The 26,914-nt window shown below is 44.2% G+C and overlaps 1 protein-coding gene across 2 annotated transcripts in view; it reads left to right on the forward strand.

The window, feature by feature from the left end:
* The window catches only part of PAPPA (pappalysin 1), a 269,879-nt gene that overhangs the window by 126,335 nt on the left and 116,630 nt on the right, over positions 1–26,914 (forward strand). For both annotated transcript variants that reach the window (XM_057548545.1, XM_057548544.1), the window contains exon 10: positions 18,554–18,747. In XM_057548545.1, the coding sequence (XP_057404528.1) occupies positions 18,554–18,747 (194 nt within the window). The remainder of the gene's footprint in view (positions 1–18,553; positions 18,748–26,914) is intronic.

The raw sequence follows: 26,914 nt of genomic DNA on the forward strand, positions 1-26,914 counted from the left end.
CCACTGAGTGGAAATATATGGGGGTTTGTAAGTGAGGGACCTCCTCACGTCGAAGGGCTAGGAGAGCCCTCCTTGGAGACAAGACATTCAAGCTGAGACTTGAAGGTTGAATAGGAAGTGGACAAATTAGGGTGATGGGGAGCAGGGTGATGGAGTGAGGGTTGCAAGAAGTTCAGACTGTTAAATCCTCGAGGCAGGAAAGAGCTTTTGAAGGGGTCAGAGAAAGTCATCATGGCTGGATGGTAGTGAGGGAGGGGAGAGAAGAGGCTGGACCCTGCAGGCTCTACTCCTCCAGTCCCTGAGGACCCCAGGGAGGCTGCTGCTTCCCGGCATGAAAGGAGGAGAAGGCACGTCCTCTGTGTGCAGTCTATACTTGCAGCCACGCGCTGTACTGGGCACAGGAGGCAAATGCACGCTTGCCTAGATCAGGGGTCAGAAAACTACTGCCCGTGGCCAAACCCCAGGTGCTGCCTATTTGGGTAGATCGGGTTTGACTGAAACACAACTGTGCCCCGTGGTTTAGATATTTGCTACTACAGAGACAGAGTTGGGTAGCTCCTAGAGACCCTGTATGGCCCACAAAGCCAAAATATTTACTATCTGGCCTCTTACAGGAAAAGTTGCTGACCAACTGCTGGCATAGATGGATGAGTCTGTAGGTGGGTGAAAGAATAGCCAATGAGGGAGGTCAAGGCAGATGAGAGACAGAGAGGGGAGACTGTCACCTCATCCATCTCGCCCCTCAGCCTGCAGCAGCATAGCAGTAATTATATTCACTCCCCACAGTTTTTGTGTACACGTCAGTTTCCCTCACCCTTGAAAGAAGTCATCCTGCCCATCCCTGTGTTCCCAGCATCCAGCTAGAGCCAGGCATTGTCTGATGCACTGGATCAAATGATACTTCAAAGCAGAAAAGAGTGGCCAGAGGAGCCCAGGCAGCTTACTGCCTAAAGCTGCAGACAGCAGCCTGGACCCTCCCTGGGCTGTAGAAACCGGCACGTTCATGTTTATTAAGCACCTACTACGTGGTCTCATTTCAAACCCACAGCATCCCTGACAACCAGGCATTCTCATCACCGCTTTCCAGATGACACAGCAGAGCCCCCAGTGTTTAAGTGACTTTTGAGAAAGTGACCTCCATTCAGTAAATGTTTATTGAGCTGGAAAACCAACACAAGAGGACACAAACTTTCGCAAGTGTCACTGCCATGCCAGCAGTGTGCCACACACAGGGCTCTCCTCTCTCCTCTCTCAATCTTCTCGGGGCTGCTGGAAGGCAGGGATTATTACTCCCATTCTACGCAAAAAGAAACTGAGGCTCAGGGAGATGAAATGACTTCCTTAAAGCAGGTGGTTATTAAGTGGCAGAGCTGGGATTTGAACCAAGAACTGCCCAACTTCAAAACTAGAAGAGCCAGTGCCCTCCTTCAAAATACCAGACCTTCTGAACCAGTAGAAGAGATGACATATGGATATGTGTTTCCAGCCCTCTTCCATCTCTTCATCTCAAACAATAGTCATAACAGTAGAAATTGCTCGTTATGAATTGAATGCTTTTCCTCTGTTAACTCCTTTGACTAATTGTGTTGACCCTATAGATAAGGAAAAAGCAGAGAGATGTTAAGTAATTAACCAAGGCTCCCAGTAAGGGATTCCAGCCCTGGAAGTCTGGCTCTTAAACCCTCAGGTTGAACCACTAATTTATGCTACCTCTTCATCATTAAGATTATCTAATAAAAATGTGTACTCTCAAGAGCTGAAGAGCCTACCAGCAAACAGATAATGAGAAGGGGAAACAATGAAAGGTGCAAAAGGAATTTCACATGACAGAAGGATCTGAGGGTCTCTTTAAGAAACACTGTCTGAAGTGTTTGTTTACAGATCATTAACTCCTCAACAGAGGAAGAACTAAAAGCGATTTTTTTCTTGGCTGCTACTGATTAAGTACCAAGGAGAAATTAAGATAAAGCAAATCTGAAATTATAATAATTTTTAAGGGACTGGAGTTTCAATTTTAATTTGCCAGGAAGAAAGATAAAATATTCCACACCCGGTGTCTGCAGCTCCCCTTACAAACTCTAGGGTTGCCTTCTCTGGCCTCGAGGCAACAGCCTCAGGGGTCCTGCAAAGACAGCTGGAAGCAAATATGTTCCATCTCACACTAGTGTTTGTCTCTATTAAGCTCCTGCTACATACAAAGCTATGTACTAGGCAGGATGCAGATGGGAGTGACAATTGGCCCAAGAAGAAGTCCTTCATTGGAGGACTCCAGAGGGCAGTGGTCCTTAAAGATCTGTAGGGATCGGTATGAGGGGGCCCCAGAAGGAGTGGGAAAACCCCTGGTTGGGGGTGGTGAGTCTGTGAAAGCTTCCTGGACAGCTGGCCTCAGTAAGATAGGGTGCAGGGGCTCTGCTGATATAAAGGTCCAGAATGAGGGTTCTCCTGCAGTACTGTGAGTAGACCAGTTGACCTGACGCAGCAGCACAGGGGACTGCTTCTTAGCTCCAGGCTTGGTCCCCAAGCATCTTTTGCCGGCTGTGGAGTGGGAGCTATGTTCCTTACTTTATAGGGCAGCTGTGATATAGTCTTTCATACATTTCTGAATTTATTCATGACATATTTGTTGAGCACCTCTTACGTGTCAGGTTCACGCTAAGGCACTGAGGTTGCCAGATCTGCTGGGCTTGGGACAGATCCTGTTCTTCAGAAAGTGATCAATATATATCGATCCTTAGGGTTATTAAAAATAATAATCTAGTTCTTACAAGTAGAGAACACCCCATCCCTGGAAGAGATCAAGCAGAAAGTTCAGAACCATCACTCAGGGAGGCCATGAAGGGGCTTCTATTAAACAGCATGATTACATAGACATACTCCAGTATTTTTCCTCCCTCACCTTACCTGGTTCTTTCTTGAACTTAACTTCCAAGGCCTCTGAAATGTTACCTTCTTCCAGTTTTCCTTAACCTCTCTGGCCATCCCTACACAGACATGTTCCGCCTACCTTTTAAATATTCTTTCTCCAAAGTTCCATGATGAGCTCACTACCCCTTCTACACACCCTCTCCCTGACCCCATCATTCAAAACCAAGGACTCCAAAATCTGTGTCTGCAGTCTGAGGCCTTTTTCCTGACCTATGGACTTGTATATCAAATGATTCTATCCAATGCCCTGCAGGCACTCAAACCCAGCATATCTGATACAAGGCTTACCATTTTCTCCCCACACCTGCTGCAACTCCTGTTTTTCTCAATCTCAACTGCTGATGCCACTAGCCAACCAGACATTTGAACTAGAAGCTTGGGAAACCTCTTTCACTCGTCCCTCTCTGTCATTTCCCACATCCGAACAGTCGCCATTCTGCCCATTTTACTTGGAACACTTTTTCCCCCCAAATCAGTCCTGCTTCTCTCTCCCTACCTGAGTCCCCCAACTCCCCTCACTTGAGCTCCTGCCTGGACTACTGTACGAGAACTCGAACAGGTTCCTGGCTCCCCATCTTTGCTTGCACCAATCTGTCCTCCAGTATAATGAGAGCAAGCGTCCTAAAATGCAAATGTCGTTCTGTCCACCTCCTTTTAAAAGCATCAGGTGGCTCTGCATTGCCCTTGAGATAAGTCTCAATTCCTTACCGTGGCATTCAGCATCTTCTGTGCTTTGCACCTACCATCCTGTTTCCAGCTTCCTCTCACTTGCTCAGAGAGGCCCCCCCCCCCCCCCCCCCCCCGCCACCGCACCTGGAATGTATGCCCCACCCCCATTCCTCCTCCCAGAGACTTAGCCCAGGAGTTGCCTCCTAAGGGAAGCCTTCTCAAATCTGGGTAAGATTGGGTCGGGGTGGGGGCGGTCCCTCCTCTGTGATCCTACAGCATCTCCTACCTCAGAGCAAACTACGGTGCAGTCAGTAACTTACTTACTTGCCTCTCTTAGTAGCCCCTGAGCTCCTGGAGTGCTGAGCCCCAGTTTAATTCATTCGACTTCCCAGGATTCATTCCAGGGCCTGGCACATAATTTGTAGCTCAGTAAATATAGAATAAATGAGTGAAAGAAGGATATATTTCTTAAGAGACAATTTTATTCTTCAGGCAACAAAGTGTGGTAGAGCTTTGTTGGTCTTTAGAGTCAGACAAACCTCAGTTGGACTCACAGCCTTTCCACTTTCTAGCTGTCATCTCGGGCCAGACGTCTCAGTCTGAGTAGCTCAGTATGGTGGTTCTGTGCCCAGGCTCCGGAGCTTGGTTGCTTGGTTCAAATCCCAGTTGTGCCACAAAAAGGGGTGTGGGCTACTTTAGTTTCCTCATCTATAAAACGGCAGTATTACCATACTGTGGACATGCCACAGAGCTAGAAAGCACCCTAGGAGTGTTTGCCATTAATGCTCTTTGAGCTTTATTTTACTTTCCTGCAAAGCAGAGACAGCTGGAATGGTCACTCCTTCTCTATCTCACAATACCGCCCATGGTCATAACTCTGACAAGGTCCACACGTTTTAGAACATTAGCAGAAGCGGCAGGCAGTACCAGTGGCTTGGGTGAACTCTGTGATAACCCCCAAATCAGGCTGCTTTTCAAAACCAAGTCCCAGTTTCCGCTGGCTTCCTTTCTGGGCGGGAGCCTAATTAACTAGTAGCTGGAAAGAACTGCAGGTAGGCCGCCCCCCAGGCAGAGAATTCAAAGGGAAGTGGAGAACTGTGTAAATAACACTGCTTTAAGGGGCATTTAAGCCAATGGTCTTTGTTAAGGAAATTGATGGCTTTGTAAGTACTGCCTCTGAAGGGAGTACTTGAGTTGACGGTCCCTCATCTCCCCTCATAAATTCCCTAATGGACTGTGGGCCCAGAGGCTGGGCCCACGCCTGTTCGATCCCTTGCCAACAAAAACTCAGATTCCCCTTGAAAAAAAATTTTTAAAGGTTTAACCAAAACATGAGTTACTGAGCCCGTGCAGTTTAACTGGCACAAGGTAGCCGAGACAGATTGTTTCCTTTAGGGAAGGGAGACTCCTGATTCTTCACAGAATCTTTTTTCATGCTAGATGCCCGCCATGCTAGGCGTTTTCTATACTGCTTCTCATTTTCATCCCCCTAACGTCTGGGAAGAGTCATTATTTCACCAATTGCCAAAGAAGAAACTGGGACTCAGAGATGAAGTGCTCTGCTCATCAACACCCGGCTAATTAGTGAAGAGCAGGGATGTGCCCGCAGCTCCGTCAGACCCCTGAGCCCCCAAGTACCACAAAATCACAGGGCATCTCAGAGAGAATCAGATCAGCTTGTCTCATTAGCTCCTCCTCAGCATCCACATCCACACAAAAGACATGAACTGGGCAGCAGGGGTGGATGGGAGGGTATGGATTTTGGAATCACAGTAGTCAGGGTTTGATTCCTGAAACCTTAGGTAATGCCTTACCCTCTTTACACATCAATTTCCTTGTCTGTTAAATGGGAATAGTAATAGCACCAAATACATAGGACTCTTCTAGGATTAAATGACATTACATATTTAAAAACATTTAACATTGTGCATGGTACGGACCAGGTCATCCAGTCATTCACTTAGCAGATACCCTTATTGCATGGTAGCTATCATTTTTGTTTGTTTGTTTTTATTGAAGTACGGTTGATTTATAATGTGTTAATTTCTGCTGTACAGCAAAGTGATTCAGATATATATATATATATTTTTTTTTTTTACTTATATTCTTTTCCATTATGGTTTATCACAGGATATTGAATATAGTTCCCTGTGCTATACAGTAGGACCTTGTTTATCCATTCTATATATAATAGCTTACATCTGCATGGTAGCTATCATTTTAATTAGAGAAGTAGAGAAGTACAGTAGAAGCAGTCTTCTGTTGGAAGACAAAGAGAGGGGCAAGTAGCCCTCCTGAGTGGATCGCTAGAGGGATTTTCCAGAGGAGTGTCTGGTTAAATATGGATAAAGGATGAATGGAGACTAGTCATAGGAAAAGCAGGGTTGGGAATCTGGAGGGAGCTTCTGCACAGGTGGGGAGGTGAGAGGGAACATGGTCCGTTCAGCCTGTCTGGAGCTAAAATTAGATTACATTAGAAAGAAGGCTGCAGAAGCAGACAAGGACCAGATTATGCGTTGTTAATTGTCATCAAGCCTCTGTCAGAAAATGCTGATTGAATAACTCAGTACCTTCTGAGGTAGCCAATTTCATTTTCAGGCCAACTGTAGTTTGTTAGAAGAGTTTTTTGCTGTGTCCCCTCTGAGCCTTCTCTCATTCAGGTTAAGCAACTCCATACCTATATGAGCATTGCTTAGTGATGGCATCTACCTTGGGCCCCATCCTCTGACCATATCCTAGTTCATCAGTGGCCCAGAACTGGTCTGTCCAGCCATCTCTAGGATCAGAGGGGGCTTCTCTGACCTCTGGTCTAGGATCGACTGTCTTCTCAGTAACGTAATCTGCGATCTCACATTCTTGTTTGGGCCAACACCTTCTCCAGTTGGTAGAAACTGATCTCAGAGTGACTGCTACTCTTTGGGACTTTTTTTGAGCATGAATAGTTATGCTGACCCTTATCTGTCACCTCTGATGAAAAACAACAGTGGTTCTGATTGATATTTTCAAATATTCCAGGTTAACTCTTAAGATCTAGGACCAATTCCCCTTCTTTTCTATCTTTCTTTCTCCTTCTCTCTCTTCCATCTTTCCTTCCTTCTTTCCTCTCTTCTTTCCTTATTGGGAGGAAAGGGAGAGACATACACACACATTTCTATAAAAAACAAAAAAATACAGTTCAATAATACAAATCAAACATATAGATTCAAATTAACATGAAGTCTTCTCCAGGAACAGAAGAGTGGTCTACCCATCGTGCAAGATAAAGAAAACTTACGTCAGTGCAGTTCTGCCTCTTGACTGGGCTTCTGCTCTTTAGAGCACTGCAGCATGTGTTATAACTCGGAGAATAAGGAAACTGTGGCTTGAAGGCCTCATCTTTTTGGTCTTATCTTAACCACCTGGCAGGGGGACAGTCTTCAAGGCTGGCCAAACCGACCAGGGCCCAGGGTGAGAGGGATCCATTGTGACACTCCAGTTTCTTGTGTGGGAACGCCACCAAGAACCCAGCACACTGTGGTCACGTTAGTCACTACAGTTATGCCAGACCGGGGTAACTGGCTTGGTTTTCATGTGGTGCCTTCGATTCCTTGGCTGCTGTTAACATAGCATCCACTTGTCCAAAATTCTCTCTTCTCTGACATCTTGAGGATGCCTTAACAGATTGGTGGGCTGCTTGTTTTGCAGGATTGAAGAATAGATATGCATATGTGCATATACTGACTTTTATTTGAATGCACTGTTTTGCTTTATGCTCACATACATGGATTTCTCACAGACCAATTTCTGTTTAATATTGCATATTCCCAATATTTATAGAATGAGCCTTAATTAGCCAATCAAACCCTTGGCCCATAACAATGAGCTGTGCAGCATGCAGTGAGTTACTTAACCTTTCTGAAACTCTGAAACTTTCACTTGCTGTGTTTGCAAAAGGAAGCATGTAGACTAGATAATTTCTAAAGACTTTTGCAGTGCTAAACCTTTATTCATTCACTCATTCATTCAGCAAATATTTCCTGACTGTCTTCTGTGTTCTGGGATTGGAATGCAATAGTGGGCAAAACAGCCTGTGTTTCTGCTCTCTTGGAGCTGCCATTTTGCTTTTGAGAGAATGCAGTGATCAAGGAAACTTTGAAGAAGCCATATAATACTATGTAGAAAATAAAATAGACTAGTAGAGTAGAGAGAGACTGGAGTGAAGTTAGCATGGTTAGAGAAGACCTCATTAGGCAGGTGATAATCGAGCTGAGACTGACTCAGTGAATTGGAAAGGCCATGTGATGATTTGAGAGATGAGTTCTAGATTGTACCTGCGATAATAAAATGTAGAACAACAACATGCTTGAGTGTTTTCCATAACACTATTTTATCTGATCATTACAACCACTTTCTCTAATGGGTAGGAAAAGTGATATTGTCATTTTTTTTTAATAGACAAAAAGAATGAACCCCACAATGATGATGTATGTTGCCCAGCACCAAACATAATCTGGTGACAAAGCTGGGCTTCAGATGTTGATTTCCGGTCCCTTGTTCCATCTGCTTTTTGTCATAGTCATCTTCTGCATTCTTTGGAGAGTTCATCTGTACCCTTCTCTGTTTTAATTTTGCTGAACCCATTTCCCCATCTTCAGACTGAAAAATGGATTTAATGATTAAAGGAAAGGTACAAAAATCAAGAATCAAATACATTTTATTGTTTTTTAAATTTATTTATTTTATTTATTTATTTTTGGCTGCGCTGGGTCTTCTTTGCTGCTCGCGGGCTTTCTCTAGTCGCGGCGAGTGGGGGCTACTCTTTGTTGTGGTGCGCGGGCTTCTCACTGCAGTGGCTTCTCTTGTTGCAGAGCTCGGGCACTAGGTGCGTGGGCTTCAGTAGTTGTGGCACGTGGGCTCAGTAGTTGTGGCTCGCGGGCTCTAGAGCGCAGGCTCAGTAGTTGTGGCACACAGGTTTAGTTGCTCTGCGGCATGTGGGATCTTCCCAGATCAGGGCTTGAACCCGTGTCCCCTGCATTGGCAGGCGGATTCTTAGCCACTGCGCCATCAGGGAAGCCTGCAAATACATTTTAGAATGAATCAATTGAAGGGAATCATAAAACAGTTTGATTTAACTTTCTTTTTTACTCAAGGGGTAACTGTAGCCCAGAGAGGGAAATGACTTGGTCAGAGCTATGGGTATTTTAGTGGACATTTATTTTAGACTCCAGTTCTCTTGACCAGGCTGCTGATCTTGAGGAAGTGTCCCATTCTTTCTCCCTCCCTCCCTCCCTTCCTTCCTTCTTTCCTTCCTTCCTTTCTTCCTTCCTTCCTTCCTTCCTTCCTTCCTTTCTTCCTTCCTTCCTTCTTCCCTTCCTTTCTCTGTCTCTCTCTCTCTCTCTCTGTTTGCTGTGGAGTGATGAGATCACATTAAAACCCCTGATATTCCATTTGTAGTTTGCTATCTTTTATCACCCTTTTTTTTTTTAACCATTTTTTGCCGACTTTCTGCATATGAATGTTTCAGATTATTCTTCTGCATTTATTATTAGCTTATGTCATGCAAAACAAATCTCATTTTGTTACTTCCTGCTCATACTTTTAAAGGCCTTTGGGTCCTAGGTATCACCCTTCCTCCTGTCCTGTTTCATGGCCACTGTGTCATTCACTGTGGTACTGAATTTTACCCCTCTTTCATATTATGAGATCACGCTGGCAACCAAAATAGACCTAGCTGAAAATCATTCAGGGCTTTGAACATTCTGCACTGTTAGATGTATTGTCATTTATTAGGATCACTATCTTTGCTTACAATCTTTTTAGGCCATTCAAAAAACTATACTAAATTCAAGGTGATGTAAATGTATCTTCAAGTTTCAATTCATAAGACCATCAAATCTCTTTATTAAATTTCAGTCTAGTGTGCACCACCTTTTCTCTCCAGATATTCCATTTCTTTGCAGATTCAGTCAAGAAAGAAAATAAAACAATATGTAGGACAGATGGTGAGATGTCTTATTGGAAAAAAATAACATGGGATGCTTTATATAGAATTGGATTTTCCTCCTCAGTATGTGCTAGGATTTATAATATGATATCATTATAATTAATATTTTCATTAAAATCTTTCTACAGTACAATCTACTGAAACAGATTCAAATCAGGTTTGAGACTTCTTCAATACAATCAATAACAGAGATTCTGAAACTCGAAAGAACTTTGTTAATTCATCATTTACTGAGTACCTGCTATGAGACTGGCATTGTCCTAAGAATTAGGGGTGCAAATAGAAGTGTGATTGGGGCCAGCCCAGAAATATCTTACAATCCAAGAGCTATACACAATCACTCATTCATTCATTCATTTGTTCATTTATTCTTTTTTTTTTTTTTTTGGCCACACTGCGCTGCATGAGGGATCTTAGTTCCCTGTCCAGGGATCGAACCCATGCCCCCTGTAGTGGAAGTGAGGAGTCTTAACCACTGGACCGCCAGGGAAGTCCCTCATTCATTTATTCTTAAATATCAATTACATAATATGGGGAGGCAGTTTTCTTGATCCTAAAGAAAGAGGTACATTTTGAGATAAGCTTCCATGAAACTCATGTCATCTAGAAGGAGGAGAACAATAATAAATACAATTTATTTTTAGATAGTAATACTGTGAAGAAATAAAATAAGATTGTGTGCTACTTTCTAATGGGGATGGAGGAATAAGATGTGAACTTACTGTAAGTAGGCAGGGTTGTTATTTGAGGAAGTAATGTTTGAACTAAACCCTAAGTGCAGAAAAGAAGAGATTGTGAAAAAAGCCAGGGGAGAAAAAGTGTTTCAGGTAAAGTAAATATCAAGTTCGAGTTTTCTGGAGCAATAACAAGTTTGGCTTATTTAAGGAATAGATACTTGTTGAATGGATGGATGGATGGATGAGTAAATGAATGGAAGGCAGTGAGCAAGAAGGATAATAGTAGGAGATGGTCAGATAAAGTGGGGACTTGGCCGTGATACAGTCTTTGGATTTTGTTCCATGCGAGGAGTTTTAGGTTGGAGAGTGGCCTGATGTAGTTTATGTTGTTAAAAGAGCACTCTAGCTGTGCTCTGGAGGAGGGAGGATTGGGAGCAGACATAGAAGAGAGACTGGTTAAATGAGCATTGCCATAGTGATGGTGGCTTGGATTAGGGTGGTAGTGATGGAGCAAAAGTGGATCTTTCTGGAATATCCTGAGATCAAAGAGTCTACAGGATGGGCTCATGAACTTTGTGTGGTATTGGAGGATGAACTGAAAAAACCAGAGATGACTCAGAAGGTTTTAGTCTGGCCATTGCCAGGCAATGTTATCATTTACTACGGTGGGGAAGAAAGGACTGTGGGAAGAATCCATTACTTTTGTTTTAGACATGTTGATTTTGTGATGACTTTAAATAGATATTTAAGTAGAGATGGCATTGCAGGCAGCTGGGGCTCAGAGAAGAGGTCATCGCTAAAGAGATGTTGGAGTCATCGGCACATCCACACTCTAACATTTTTATTTAAATATTGGGACTGGATGAGAGACTGTAGATAGATAAGAAAAAGAGGGCCCAAAAAAAAAAAAAAAAAAAAGAGGGCCCAAGACCTCACCCTGAAAGCTGGCAGCATCTAGCAGAGGGAAGCAGAAGACAGCAAATGAGTCTGTGTGGGAAGAGCTGAGAGCCAGAAGGGGCTAGAATGACACGGTGGTGTGGAATCCAGGAGGGAAGTACTTCAAGAGGAAAGGAGTGGGCGATTTCTTCACATGTTTCAGGACTGTTGGACGTCATAGTTAGTTTTAGCAATGCTGAGGTCAATGGTGACCTTGACAAGATTGATTTCTGTGGGGTGGTGAGTTCAGAAGCTAGATGGGAGTGAACCGAAGAGTGAATTGTCGGAGAGAAAGTGGGAAATGCAAGTTTAGATAACCCTCAGTAAATTTCACTATGAATCATGGAAAGGGAAACGGGAAGTAGAAGACAGAATGGTAAGGATATGTGAACTGAAGGGAGGCTTTAATTTTTTTAATTTTTAAAATGTGCATTGCTCCCTTTTTTAATTAACAATTTTTACATAGGCAATATCCTGCTTTGCTGGTTTGGAAAAAGAGAATCGTGACTCAGGGAATAAAGGGAAATGGTTTGTGCTAGACAAGTAGTGATGCAAAAGAGTGACAGGTCAGGCTTCATGAGGCTGAAGGTGCTAGAGTTAAATCTTGATGCAAGACACAAAGGCGAGGACTACTAGCCTTTCAGGCTAAGGAAATAAGAGGGGAGTGGAGAGCTCTGAGGCATGAGTACTGGGAAGGAACTCTATGCTTTTAGAGTGGAGGGGTGGTTGGAAATGAGAATAGACAGGGAAGTTGGAGCTGGATTACAAAAGGACTTGAGTGCTAGATGGGGAAGCTCAGATTTTGCAGGAGTCAATTAAGAATTTCAGACACGGTCCGATTTAGGTTAGTCACTCATAGGCTGCTTTATGAGAAGGTGTTGAAGTGGGGAAGACCCAAAGCCAATTATGAGAGTGTTGTAGGGGGCGAGTGGACAGAGGAGGGGCTGTCCTGACGGTACTCTCTGTGGGCGTGGAGTTGGAGTGATCATTTGAGACTACGTCCAGATTCACTCTTCTTTTCCTAGTGCTTTGGGTTTGCTAGATGGTGGCTGGTTGTCACAGTGAAACACAGGAAGGAACTTCTGGCCCACTTTGGTACGTGGCCGGCCCTTGAAGGAACCAGAAGCCCACTGAAGCTCCTCAGATTCAGTAGACCTAATCGGCATCTGAAGCTTGTTAGCGGATTCATGGTTCTTTAGAAGCCCTTCACCACCCTGTCTTTTGTACTCTGGACCGGCTGATCTGGTGGCGGAGGTTAAGAACAAACCTTGGTTTGAATAGAACTAAGTGAGGTCAGCGATGTGGGTTTGCCTTGAAGCCTTTAAAAGATAGGCAATGTAAAATCCAGATATTTCTGTTCCAGAGGAAACATTTACCAGTACAGCTGCCACCCTGCCTCCAGCTTCCCCTTTATAAACCTTCAGGGGTTAAGCACTCCACCCAATTTCCCCTGTTCCAAGAAGCTATTATTTGGACACAAAGATTGTGCATTTTTTTGGTCTCTTTTTGTTGTTGTTTGGATGAATTGTTATGCGGCATGAAGTTTGTTGTGGTTGGACCCATCCTAAACCAACAACTGAACTTAAAAAATACTATTTTTTCTGGTGTTTAAAAAATAGAAAAAAATAGTAATCATTGGACTAAAAGAGAATATCCTAATGCCAATCCTGTTCTCTCAGCTGGAAATAGAAACAGATGCTAACTTCTCAAAAGCTGACCCATCTTCATAAACAGGAAGTTTAGAAAGATAGGTAAATCTACCCATCCTTTGGAAGGCAGGCCACTAAAAAAAGTGTGTGTTCAAATTCTTTGCGTCCTCCTTGAGTCCTAAACCAAAGCCATCTCCTATTACTTATAACTCTCATCTCTCCACCTGCAGGTAGTCTTATTTTTTTCTCAGTGGGCTCTTGACTTAGTAACCCCATTAGCTTCTCAGACTTGTTATACTTAGCCCATACCAGGGGCTGTTGTGAAAAGTGAAATCAGAGATTCCCAAAAGTAGTATTGAAACTTCGTTAAAGATAACAAGCTATTTTGTTCCAGAATTATATACTGGAAACCTGATCTGGTAAGGTGGCATGGTGCAGTAGAAAAGTCATTGTATTATGGGCTTAAGAACCAACGTTCTGGCAAATTTTCTTCTGAAGGCTTCAGAAAATTGCTTCAACTTTGCAAACCTCAGTTTCCCCATACGTAACGTGAAATGGTCGCGTTCGGCTCCAAAGTCGTCATCATCATAGACCATTTATTGATCACCTGTTATAAAGTGCTTTACCTGCATTTACCATTAGTCTATAAGTTCTGTGGGATCCTCAGGATTCCAGTGGTATCACAAATTACCAAAGTTCCTAATCAAGGTAAGTTAATCAGTGTCCCCCAGTTGGGCTGAAATAGTTGCGCTGTAAGTAATTATTTTCTTTTTCCTCAGGTTGTTGCTCCCCCCAGTCCCCACCCCCCTTTTTTTTTTTTTTTTTTTTTGGTTTACTTGGTTCCTTGCTGTTTATATTGAAAATAGCCCATGCACTCTCTTCAATCATTTCTATTCTTGAAGATTCCTTAGGATCTAGGGCTGGGTAAATAAAAGTAGACATTTCTAATTAAGAAGACTTCTCCTCCAACCCCTACCTCACCGCAGTATCATCATGGTTAAGAATAAGCCCTGTTCCTTTAAGACTTGTATCACTTTCCATCTCTAAGTCTATTATGCTGTTTGAACATACCCAGCACTTTGTCGAGGCAGTCTAAAAGCTAATCTTGTTTTCATTTTACAGATGGGGAAACTGAGGCACAGGGAGATGATGTAACATGCCCATGCTTATCCAGTAATCAGGGACAGATAAGGAGCTTGAATCCAAGGCTTCTAACTTCAAGGATGAAAACTCTTAACAATAGCTCAAATGCCAGCCTTTGCTTATACTTAAAAGTAAACTTGTTTTATCTCACTGAGACTTGGCTTTCCAAGCTTTCAAACAGGGGTGACAATCCCTGCTTATCTCAGATAGTGTCCTTCAGACATGCTTCAGGAGTACAGAGGCATGGCAGTTCAGCTTGATGCTCCAGACAGATGGAAATTGAAAATTAAGTCATTGAGAATCAGCATCAGCTGTGTCTGTCCAGTTACAGAGTGTCCATCTGCCTTGGTCTCTTGGAGCTGAGCTCATCTCTGGCAACTGAAAGCGCAACCAGGGAAGACAGACCTGGCAGTGTCTCCCCACCAACATCAAATCTCCTAGCTGGTGAGAGCAGATTTCTGTGTCTCACTACATGAAAGAGAGCGAATCTGAAATGAGGAGTGCCCTCGTACCAGGGGGAGGTGGGGTAAGATGGAGAAATTGGACTTCCCAGTGGAATTCCGCTGTAAGCTAGTCACCACTGGTGTCCCAGTTCCTTTCCCTTCACCCCGAGACCCAGTCTAAAGAAACGTTTCAAAAGGTACAGAGCCTAAACTATATTTGGACGAGAGTATGTGCATCGAGGGTGCTGAATTTTCCTCATTCATTCATTCAACAAGTATTTGTTTTCACAATACCCCTCCCTGTGGGATGTATTATTATCAATGCCACCTAGCTACTACCTGAGAAGGCAGGGGGCAGGATGCTCAGTGGACCTTGGTATTGACTTCAAACTCTGTTCCCTGAAACCTGCTCAGCTCCCAGCATAAAGCATTCAAGAAGCACCAAGTAAAATGGTGTAATGAAAACAGGAAGGCTGGTTTTGTTTTATTGTTTTGTTGTTGCTGCCTTTGTTTTTCCTGGCCACACATTTGTATTCCATTCCTCACCCTCCTTTCTTCAGTGCTGGGGGCATGGGAGTAGAGTGGGAGAGAGAATTCCCCAGATGAAGACTGGCAGATGCAGCTCAAGGGCCCCTGGGACTCTAGTAGCAAGAGAAACTGAATAGCAGAGTGCAGGGATGTTATTCAAAAAAAGGGACTCACAGTAGCTTTGTCAGCAGAGTCTTGGGGGAGAAAACAGTTCTCTCTCTCTCTCTCCCCCTCCCCCTCTCTTCCTCCTTCCCTCCCTCTCCCCTTTCCCCCAATTTCCTATCCCTCTGCCTATCTATCAATATATCAACTATCTACATACTACATATAACTGCCTATCTAAGTACATATTTACCTACCTATGTCTACCTCTGTCTCTCCTCCAGAACCTCCAGGGTCCACTGGCTCTAAGCAGACAGATAGATTGAGGTCTTCAACATAATCAGGAAGAAATTAGCCCTCACAAGAACTCAACGGTAGCCCCCGTTCCTGCCACTCTGAGGTCTCTTTGATGAGGAAATGAATCAACTTATCGTAGAGAGCAGATCATGGGTGATCTTATGATAATCTTACCCTATTTGGCTTCATATTCGAGGAAAAGAAAGGTGGTACCAAGAGTCTGGCAACCCCGTGACCTTATCCTCAAGAGGGTGTGCCTTCGTCATTCTGTAGATATGGTGTGCAAGGGGAAGACCCCTCTGCTAGATATCAAAAGTCCAGGATCCTACTTCTAGCCCTAGCACCAACTCTCTCTGTTGTCTGGAAGCAGATGCCTTACCTCCTACGGCTCTTAGTTTTCCATTCGATAAAATAGGTGAAGGGGCTGGGATTGTACACATCATCTCATGAAACCACTGAAACAATGCTGGATAAATATTATCTCCATTTTTTTTTTTAATGAGGGAAATGAAGTTCAGAGAGGTTGGGTTATGTAAGCCCTGTGCTGCTTGTATATGGCAAAATTAGGATTTGAACCTAGTTTAGCCTGATGCCAAAACCTATGCCCTATGCAGTTCCCTTTATTGGGTTTCTCAAGAGTAAAGTCTGGACTGATGGCTCATCGCTCGTGGATTGGGCCTGAGTTTTATTATATGTAAGTTGGCTACGTTCACCAAGAGGTTGGAGCTACTGAGAAGTGCTGAGCCTGTATTCTTTCCATGCTTGAACTGCCAGGCATGCTACTGCTCACTGGAGTCCTCAGCTGGCTCAAACTCATCCTTAAATAATTGAATTATAATGGATTGATTTATTCTGGCTCTTTTGATAGTATTTCACTATGTAAACTGTTTGCAGAAATAAACAAGGGATTTTGGAGCTTGGAAGGGGCTCAACATTCTGCTGCCCCTGAATTCAGTGATTCCTTTTTTCAGATAGTCAGCGTCACAGAAATCCAAGTCTTATTTCTACTTGACCCGGGCTCTTTCTATTTGGGGGAATGCTGCTTGAAAGGTTTTCAAGTGAGTACTGATTTTACAAGCTGATTCAATTCAGCCACTTAGGAATAAATTGAACCCTTAGGAGAAGAGTATTTTTTTTCTCTTGACCATTATTTTATTTTATTTTTTTAAAGGGTTTTTTTTCTTTTCTGTTTTTTTTTTTTTTTTTTTTGATGTGGACCATTTTTAAAGTCTTTATTGAATTCGTTACAATATTGCTTCTGTTTTAAGTTTTGGTTTTTTGGCCGCGAGGCATGTGAGATCTTAGCTCCCCGACCAGGGATCGAACCCACACCCCCTGCATTGGAAGGCAAAGTCTTAACCACTGGACCGACAGGGAAGTCCCTTGACCATTATTTTAGAATAAAGCTCATTCCTGTCCACTTCTTATGAAAGTTGTACGGCTATCTTGAGAGGTTGTCCTGGCTGGGACAGTGATTTCTGTATTACAGATGGGAAGCCAGAAGCTGAGAAGTGACGCTAATTGTGCAAAGTTACATAGCTAATATAAGGGGCAGAAGCCAAACCCTGGTTAGAAATGGGGCTTCACTCCATTATTTTGTAGTAAGTAGGGGAAGGATGGCCTAGATCAAGCAGTATCCTCAGGGTGACCATATGTTCTGTGGTATTTAGATTTTCTCAGGATATGTGCCTATTGCCTGGACAGTTTTTACTAGCATTCTCTCTCACTCTCAAAGTGCATTATTTGGATGATAAATTATAAGGTCACTCCAAAACACTGGATAGGGACTAGATTTTGAGGAGCTCACTGCATTTTGAAGGAGCTGCTGTATGTAAACATGATGGCCGCACGGTGTGATAAGTGTAAAGGTGGGGATCTTTGTAAAATAGGAACCCACATAGGAGGGGGCACTTAGCTTTTCCTAGAAGAATTGGGCAAGTATCACAGAATACCTGACATTCAAGTTATTAAAAGTTGGGCAGGATGATCTCTTTTGGATGGCTACCTCCAGATTTCTCCTTGTGTGGTTCTATATTGTAACACCAAGAAACATGTACTGTATATGTCCTACTTACTTAGAAGGCATCCAGTGAATTCTGTGCTTCTCTGATCTTTGTTCTTGCAGCTAAGTGAGCATCATTGCAGCCAGCTGCAGCTTTAAATTGTCCCAAGCAGAACTCCTTGCTGGGATTTGAATTACATGGGAGCTTGAGAACTCACTTGGCCTTTAACTGAAACACCTAATATATCCAACAAGGCCCTAGAAGCCTAGCACATTAGACAGGAGGGGCTCCTGGAGTCTCGGTAGTTTCGTCCCCTTCAATGATGATTGAGCCCAGAGAGGGAAAGAGATTTGTCTAAAGGAACAGAGCAATTTAGTTACAGACCTGGGACTGAAGCCAGAGTCTCTCATGTATCATGCACTCTTTATGTCAAACTGTAATCCTCTTTAGAGTTAAATAAACCTCAGTTTGAGACTATGAAGTTCTGTGGTGGCAGATAATGTACCCAGAACTTGGACAGTGAAAGCCTGAGTTTGAAACTAGGATCTGGCATGAACACACTGAATGACCTTGGGCAAATTATTAAAGATATGTGGGATCTCAGTTTCCTAATCTGGAAGACTAAAATAATAATTTAAATAATAACATCTTTCTCACAAGCTTGCTGTGGGGCTTATTTGGGGTAATGAAGGTGGAAATGTTTGTCAACTTTTGTTTGTGTGTGTGTAGTAAAAATCACATAATACAAGGTCTACCTTCTTAACAAATCTTTAAGCGTACATACAGTTTTGTTACCTATAATCACAATGTTGTACAGCAGATCTCTAAACCTTATTCATCTTGCATAACTACAACTTTATACCCATTGAACAGTAACTCTGAAATCTCAACCCCCTCCTGCCAGCCCCTGGCAACCACCATTCTACTCTCTCCTTCTATGAGTTTGTTTTTCATACATCATATAAGTGGAATCATACAGTATCTGTCCTTCGTGTAATGTCCTCCAGGTTCATTGATGTTGTCACGTATGGCAAGACCTCCTTCTTTTTAAAGACTGAATAATATTCACCTGTGACTCTCAGTGATGGGTTGACCACACTGATGATTCTGCTCATCTGATTCTATAGCTGCTGCTGATAGATGAGGCCAAAGGACAAACATTGATCTGGTCTCTCCCTTCTATGTCTGTCTCCTGTAGATGAACCCAGCCGGTGCTATTTCCATGATGGTGATGGGGTATGTGAGGAGTTTGAACAAAAAACTAGCATCAAAGACTGTGGTGTCTACACGCCCCAGGGGTTCCTGGATCAATGGGCATCCAACGCTTCCGTATCCCATCAAGACCAGCAGTGCCCAGGCTGGGTCGTCATCGGCCAACCAGCAGCATCCCAGGTGAGCTCCCAGCCACACGTGACATTTCCTGCAGACATTCTGAATCTCTGCCCTGCCCCTCAAGGTTGCCCATCACAAAGGCAGTGTCATTGGACATGGCCACTTGACCGTATCTCTAGCCAAATGTAATTTTTTTTTAAATGCATATATAGGGAATTCCCTAGCAGTCCAGTGGTTAGGACTCCACGCTTTCACTGCCAAGGGTACAGGTTCAATCCCTAGTGGGGGAACTGAGATCCTGTAAGCTGCGCAGCGTGGCCAAAAAAAAAAGGCGTATATAACTTTATTATATTTTTATCAAATATTCTTCCATAGGACTGTACCATTTTATATTCTTATCAGGAATGTATGAAAGTGTTTATTTCTCTTCAATTTTAACAACTGAGTGTATTGTCAACTTTTGGATTTTTACTATCTCCATAGGTAAGAAAATGTCATCTCGTTGTTTTAATTTGCATTTCTTTTACTATAGTGAAATTGAGATTCTTTTTGTATGTATCATGGTCATGTTCCTTTCTTTTTCTGTGAGCGGTCTCTTTATCCCATTTTTCTATTGGGACTTTGGTCTCTTTCTTCTTGATAGTTAAAAGTGGTTTATATACCAGCGAGATGAGCTCTTGTTTGTGATCTATGTTGAAAATATTTTCGCCCAGTCTGCAGTTTTCCTTTTGACTTTGCTTATAATGCTTTTTTCAAAATTTTTTATAAAGTCGTATTTTTAAAACAATTTATTGATATGTAGTTGATTTACAATGATGTGTTAATTTCTGCTGTACAGCAGAGTGACTCAGTTCTACACATATATGTTCTTTTTCATAATATTTTCCATTATGGTTTATCACGGGATATTGAATATAGTTCCCTGTGCTATACAATAGGACCTTGTTGTTTCTCTATTCTATATATACTAGTTTGCATCTGTTAATCCCAAACTCCCAATCTTTTCCTCCCCTACCCTCCTCCCCCTTGGTAGCCGCAAGTCTGCTCTTTATGTCTGTGAATCTGTTTCTGTTTCATAGAAGTGATATCATATGGTATTTGTCTTTCTCTTTCTCACTTACTTCACTTAGTATGATAATCCCTAGGTCCATCCATGTTGCTGCAAATGGCCAAATGCAATTCTAAGGTCTCATGAGACCTGTTTGTCAGCAATTGGACACGGAAGGGTTAAGGGCAAGAGACATCAGCATAGTAGGGGTAATGACTGTCCTCCTGTGTCCCTACCTATTGTAAGTTATATTTGGGGAGAGCTCCCCATTTTGGATATACCACTGGAATTCAGTGGGATAAGAACAAATTCTTGGGGAGAGTCTCACTTTTGAGGGGGGCAGAGTGTCAAGTTGTGTGCTCCTTGAGCACTCTCCCGTGAATTAACAGTGCCTCTACCATGAATTTGCTGTGTGACTTTGGGCTAGTCTTCCCACCTCTCTGGGCCCCCATTTTCCCCATCTTTAAATTAGAGAATAGTTGAGCTGGATGATCTCCAAGGACCTTCCCAACTCTAAAACGCTGTGACTCGTTCCTTAGTCCCCGAATGCACTATTTATGTCCCAGGGTTCTTCCCCAAGGGACTGTCAGGTTAGTTGAGGGAGCAAGAGTGTTGGGGCCACCAGAGCTGATGTGATTCTAGGGATGGCCATACTGTCCCCAGAGCCCCCTTTCCAATTATCCTGCTGAACAAGCACCTGCCTTCTTCCGAGATTCCTGTTTCCCAGAGACACGACTCAGTGCTTCCCACTGCCTGGCCCCATAGCTGTTTCTGAGGCCGGCCTCCCTCCTGGCCTTGCAGATGAGCCATTACTCCTAGCCATTCCTCTCTAATATTGCTTCCCTGACTCAGGGTCGGTGGGGTAGTTGGGGGGAGGCCTGGTTTCTAGATGAAAGAGAAATGTGACCTTCTTCTGGGGCCCAGTGAAAATCATCAGAAGAGGTACAAAAGGAGTCCAACCTCACTTACAGTGTTTATTTGATCATTTTTTCATTTATCTGATGGTGTTTACATGCATTAGATTCTTTATTTATTCATTTGCTTCTGACTGCCCCAAGGAGGATGGAAAGAAACGGAAGCGTGGTATTCCCTGACGTTTCCCATGTGTAGTGCCAGCCGGGTGCATGAATGAATGAATGAACAAACGAATGAATGAATAAATGAGTGCTTGTGTAGGCCTCATCCTGCCCCGTGCCACCTCTGTATTTGCTGTATCCATCTCTGGTTACACCCGCACTCTGAACTCTGATTACCTGTTTCTGTGTCTGGCTCCCCCTTTAGACTGCTAGTTTTGTGAAAACAGTTTTGAGGTTTTATCCACTTTGTTCCCCCATCTTCAAGCACAGGTCTAGATAAGACTAGGAGTTCAGGAGATGTGTATTTAATCGACTGTAGATACACACACACGCACACACACGCACGCACATTGCTACCTCTCTCACACAGAGCGTCCTGCTTCAGGCACAGCAGGGCTGGCCAGCAATAGAGCCAGGAATTCCAAATTCAACACCTCCATCCAGTTCCTAGAAATGTTTTAAAAACATCATTCAAACAAGGGGTATTATTAACACACTCAGAATCTCACATGAGCAAGTGTTGAGGTAGCAGCTGTGCTTAAAAACCACCCAAAGTTTATTGCTACTCATGTGAGAAAAGGAGAGAAAGAATTTTCCAGTCTTAGCATTTGAAAAGAGACTTTGCGGGGCAATTATTCCAGTCTCCTAAGGAGGGGGCTGTCAGGAATCATGGGTGATTATCTCTTCCTAAACAAAAATCCAATTAAAAAAAATCATTATAAATACTGGCTCTTCCATCTACAAAGAGGAGATGAGGAAACAAAATCATCCTATTGAATTATTCATTGTAACCAATTTTATTTTAATGAAACCGACTAGGTTCCATTACTCTGGGCTTGGACATAATCTTTGTTACAAGGAGACTTCAGCTGTAACTAAATTTGCCGTAATGAGATCAGCTCACTGGAGAATACAGGGTCAGGGTAGGGGATGTGTGTGCCGTCTGGGCGCAGGGCTGGGCAGGGCGGCCTGGAGGCCTGCAGAACAAAAGTCCCCCCCCAGTTCCCTGTCTCAAAGCAAGTGCCTGGAAGTCATTCACACACCGCCCCCGTCACGCGCAAGCCAACATGTGCGCACACACACGCACAACCTGCATAACTCTGAGTAAAGGCTCTTCCTGGCGTGTAAACGTAGCTCCCTTCTGACAAGAGAGAAGAGGAAGAAGTCTAACCGTGGCCTTCATTACCCTGTACAGTGATTAGAGGAGGCTGGTGGTTAATTTTCACCCTGTCAGGGCCTCCAGTGAAGAGGTTGATGGCTTGAGAGAGGGAGTTGGGGGGTGGTTTTTAGACGCACCGTGTGTCCCTTACCTTCCCTCAACACAATTATACACTCCTCCTCCTCCTCCCTCCTCTCTCTCTTTCTCTTTCTGTTTCTTTTACACACATACAGACAGGCACGCACACGCACAAACACATGAACAGCCTACAGGAACAGACCGTGTAGATGCAGGGGCCCCTATCCAGAGAGTGAGTACCAAAGCACAAGGAGGAGAGTGGGGGAGGGAACCAGCAGTTGTCGAGGTCCACCAGCCACTGTACTGGGCCCTCATACACACTTCATAGCCAACCCCCTCGCCATTCTTCAAGGAAAGAATTATTACCTACCTCTGAGAAACTAAGGGGTGGAGTGGTTTCTCCAGGGTCACACAGCCCATAGTGGAAAATCTAGGATTAAAAGGATCTCATGGAAGGTGACATTGGGAGCTTGGGAATATGTGGTCCTGTCCAAGAGCTGCAAGTAACTGGATTCCTGCAAAATATCACTGTGAATCAAGCAGAGAGAGTCGTGGATGGACAGATCTTCGTGTTGGTGGTACTGTGCACACCCCATTGAAGTGCTTGAATTCTCCTCCTCCAGACTTCCCGGGCACTGCCCACACCTTGAGTTCAGGAAGCTCCCATTCCCTGTCTCAGTGGCCCTGTTCCTGGTACCCTGGTGTTCGCTAGGATGCTCCATCAGGTTGGGGAGATGAAATGACCTCAGTTGTGTCCGTTGCCTTTTTACAAACCAGTTTTGTCCCACTCTCTGTCTTTCCCTGATGTTGCAAAAGTGATAAGTGCAGGTGTTTGTTGGAGGTCTGTGCCGAGGTCTGTGCTGGAGCCCGCGGAAGAAACCAAAGAAGTCAGAGACCCAACTCTGACCTTGTTAGCGTGCAAGACTTAAGTGTGAGGCTGCTCTCGAGAGGAGTAGCCCTGTCGGAGCAAGAGGGCAAGTGATCACCGTGACTACTGCAGAGACGCCGCACTCTCTGTGGTAGATGCGTCTAGAAGATGGTTGAAACTTCCGTTTTCATTTTTGTGTGAGCCCTCCACTTCTCATAGTTCCCAGTCTCTCTTCTCCCAAATTTGGTTACAGCCAAGCTCCTCCACCCCGAACGTTGAGTCTTCTATCCAAATGTTATCAGGAGTATCAAAACTTCCCAGCTCTGCACAGTGAGCTGAACACTCTGTAATAAGAGACATTCTTTGGATGTTTTGGCCATGCACCTTTCTGGCCCATCTGGAATTCAAGAGGTCCCTGAGACAGAACAAAAATGGAAATGAGTCGAAAGTACTGAGTTATCTCTCTTCTGGGAACCTCAGCCCGATTTGGTTTAAGTGTTTGCAGAGATCTCGTCTTGTTCTCATTTTGTCTCCACGTCTCACCTTTCTCCGGTGCTTTACACCATAGGCCGCCAAAGTGAGATGTAGACATTCCTTCATCCCGCCCCCACCGCCTGCATTTCCACCCAAGCCCGTTTCCTCCTGTCCAAACGGGTCCCTCCCTCCTCCTGCAATGGCCTACGGGGGCATTGGAGGCATGAAGACTATCAGAATGCACAGTGCTCTCCCAGGGATTACAGACCTTCAGTCAACCGACCAGTGTATCTGGTTGATCCTTTGAGGGTAACATTTAGATTAAGCATTTCCAGGGCTGTAGTTTAAGGGCCAAAGTTAAGAAAACCTTTCTAAGAATGAGAGCTGTCCGCAGTGAGATGAAGTGCCTTGTGCTACAGTAAGCGCCCCATCACGAGGCACGCAGGCTGCGCTGGTGATGGCACAGGAGATTCCTGCATTAGGAGGAGGACAAGGCCTGAGCATCTCTCCTTGCTTTGTGATTGATTCTGACTTTGTATCCACCAACCCATGGTGAGGAATATCAGTTCTTTGCCACCTCACTTTGAGTCGCTATTACCTGTTCCTTGGCATGTCCCTAAGATTGTGTGCCTCTATTAAAATGCAAATCATAATTTATCTTTAGGGATTAATTCATTTATTCATTTGATTAAGTGGAAATATATATGAATCCTCCGCTGAGAAATGTGAGCAGGTAGAGAACATGGGCATTCGTGGGGTCAAGTGGAAATCATGCAGATGTGGCTTTGCCCTCGTAGCTTTTCCTCTTACTTGGGAATCTTGAGCAAATCATTCCTCCAGGAACCTCAGTTTTCTCCTCTAGAAAGAGGGAATGATAGCCTCTACTTGGTGGGGATTAAGGGAGTAAATGCAGAGAAAACTGTTCTGTTGTTGTTGTTCGTTTTCCACTCATTGGGTAGTGCAAATGTTAATTCCCTCTTCCATTCATGTTAGGCCCGCTGCTGCACGCCCTCAACCCCAGAGCCACCCACGGTGACCCACACAGCACAGAAGCTCAGTCAACATCTGGTTGAGTGAATAAGCACAGTTGCATTAACAAATGCTTCCCGCGTGCTCAGGACTGTACCAGGCATTTTGAGAAACTCCAAAGAAGTGCTGGTCCTTTTGTAGCCCTCAAAGTGCTCACTATTGCATGGCAGGGGTGTGTCCAACTGGAAATAGCAGCCAAGACCCAAGAGTATGAGATTTAGAGGGAGTTTCCCTGAGGAAGAAACCACACTGCTATCAGCTTACTCAGCCAGCAGGGATGAAAGCCAGCATGCAGGGGTGGAAAAGTCCTTTGCCCACTTTCAGAAGGTCCTGGACAAATTATAAAAATAACATTTACCAAGTTCATCCAGGCTCTGCATCAAATTCCTACTTAACTGCTACAAGAATAGGAATCGCTGTTCTCACTTTACAGATTGGGACAGTTAAGGCTCAGGGAGCTGAGTGACTGACGAGTTTGGGGGTTCACAGTTCTAAGAGGCAGAGGCAGAACCAGGATTCAGGCCGCTGTGTTCATCATAGGAGCCCAGGTGCAGGACGAGGCAGCTTACGCCTGCTGCCATGGCTGACACAGGAAAATAAGTGAGGAGAGCTGTCTTTTGCATCTTTTCTTACGTAGTGTGCTTTCAAGGAACACAAGGAAAGTGGGAGCCCCCCCGCCAAGGACCCCAAATATTGCCCTACTGTTTCTGCCATGCTTCCTACATCTCTATCTAAGGGCAGTCGTTCTTTTGGGTTAAGTATTGCCCTCTCCAGAAAGTCATTTAAAAAGCGTGCATGAAAATACGGGAGAAACATAGGAAATGTTTTAAGTTGCCAAGCCCTGAGTGTAAAAAAAAAAAGATTTCTTAGATTTTGGATCCAATCCATGTCTAATTACTTCTGGGCTATGGGAGAGAAAATGAAGAAAAGCACAAACAGGACAATTGTAGATGGAGGAAGAAACTTTGCTCCATTTACAGGTTTGTCACAAACCATGTGCTGTACCCAGGAAACCTTGAGATGTTAGTAAGGGAATCGCATTCCTCGATGGCTCGCCCGGAGAGCAGGGACCATTTATCTGTGCTTTCTGCATCCTTGTGTCCAGAGGAAGGGAGCAGAAATCCACCGGGTTCTCTGGACATAAGGGTGAGAAGTGTTTCCACAAGCACCGACAATGCAGTGTAGGAAGTGCTGGGACAGGGGAACCGAGGGGAGGGTGGGGAGATATTTCCTTTGGGAGTGATTGCTGAGCGGTGACTGGAAGGATAAACTGGGGGTAGGAGAGGGGTGTGCAAGGAAGGGCATGTCAGAGAGAGAGACAGAGGCAGACAGAAGGAGACAGACAGACATCCAACAAAAGGCCAATAAGAAATTCAGGGGAAGTCAAGAGAGATGGGCTTTGAAAATGATGCGGGGATGTCCTTCAGATGCTTGAAATTTAGACTTTATCCCGAGTTCGAGGGGTTCTAAGCAGGGGGCCAACAGATTAGATGTTCATTTGGGGATGAAGATTGACATCTATGAACATCTCCTGGGTGTCAGACCCTGGACGAGTGGGTCGAAGCACATTTTGAAACTGAGAAGTTTTGTTTCTCGTCTCTCAGAATGAAGAGCTGCCTTCAGTGCGGGAGGTGAAGGATCTCCCCTGTGCCACTCTTTCTTCTACTTCTTTCTTTTCTTGCACCCGCTACTGGCATTGCATTGAAACAGCCCCACGTGGAAATTTTGCATGGACGAGCAATTCTCTGATGCTGTTCAGATGATTATATTGGCAAAGGGCAGGGGGCAATCGTGGTCTCAGCACCCAGTGCTGAGGTCACTGCTGAGACGTGTCCCTTCACCGGCGTGTGCAGGTCTTCTCACTGGTGAAATGGGACAGCATCTGCCAGTAGAGGGAGAGGAGGGAGGCCAAGGGGATGTGCCGAAATGTCAGAGAAGATTCCAAGCAGTTTTCCCAAATACTCAAGGGATCTGCTTTCTTCTGGTGGTTTCTGAATAATTTTTCAAGAGCACATGTGTGAGTCATCTAAGGAGACAGAACAGAAAGTCCCATGGTCTGTTACAGTCTGTCCCATTGGTGTGGGGCACCCAGAAATCCCTCCAGGAGAGCAAAAGCCAGCTCCTGCATCAGAAAGGGGCCCCCTGCACTGGTGGCTGTAACTCCCCGAACTTGTCCTCAAAACGTGGGCTGGGAGGGACTTTAAATCTACTAAACTGTTCAGGACCCCAGCAAAGGACTCCAACAGACTCTCCACCCCCTCTTCTTCTCTGCCTCCTTAACTCCTTCACTCTTTTGATATTTATTCAAACTTATGAAATGTCAGATGCTATGATTGGCCCCCCAAAACTTTGAGTGATGAGAGTTTTATAGAAAAAAAATGAGATTTAGGATCAGCTCAGCCTGGCTTCCAGTTCCGGGGTCACCACTTACCAGCTCTGTCACTTTGGGCAAGCCGGTTCTCTTTGCTTCTACCCAATCTCTTATCAATAAAACA

This window comes from Balaenoptera acutorostrata, chromosome 6 (genome assembly GCF_949987535.1).
Source record: "Balaenoptera acutorostrata chromosome 6, mBalAcu1.1, whole genome shotgun sequence".
Taxonomy (NCBI): Eukaryota; Metazoa; Chordata; class Mammalia; order Artiodactyla; family Balaenopteridae; genus Balaenoptera; species Balaenoptera acutorostrata.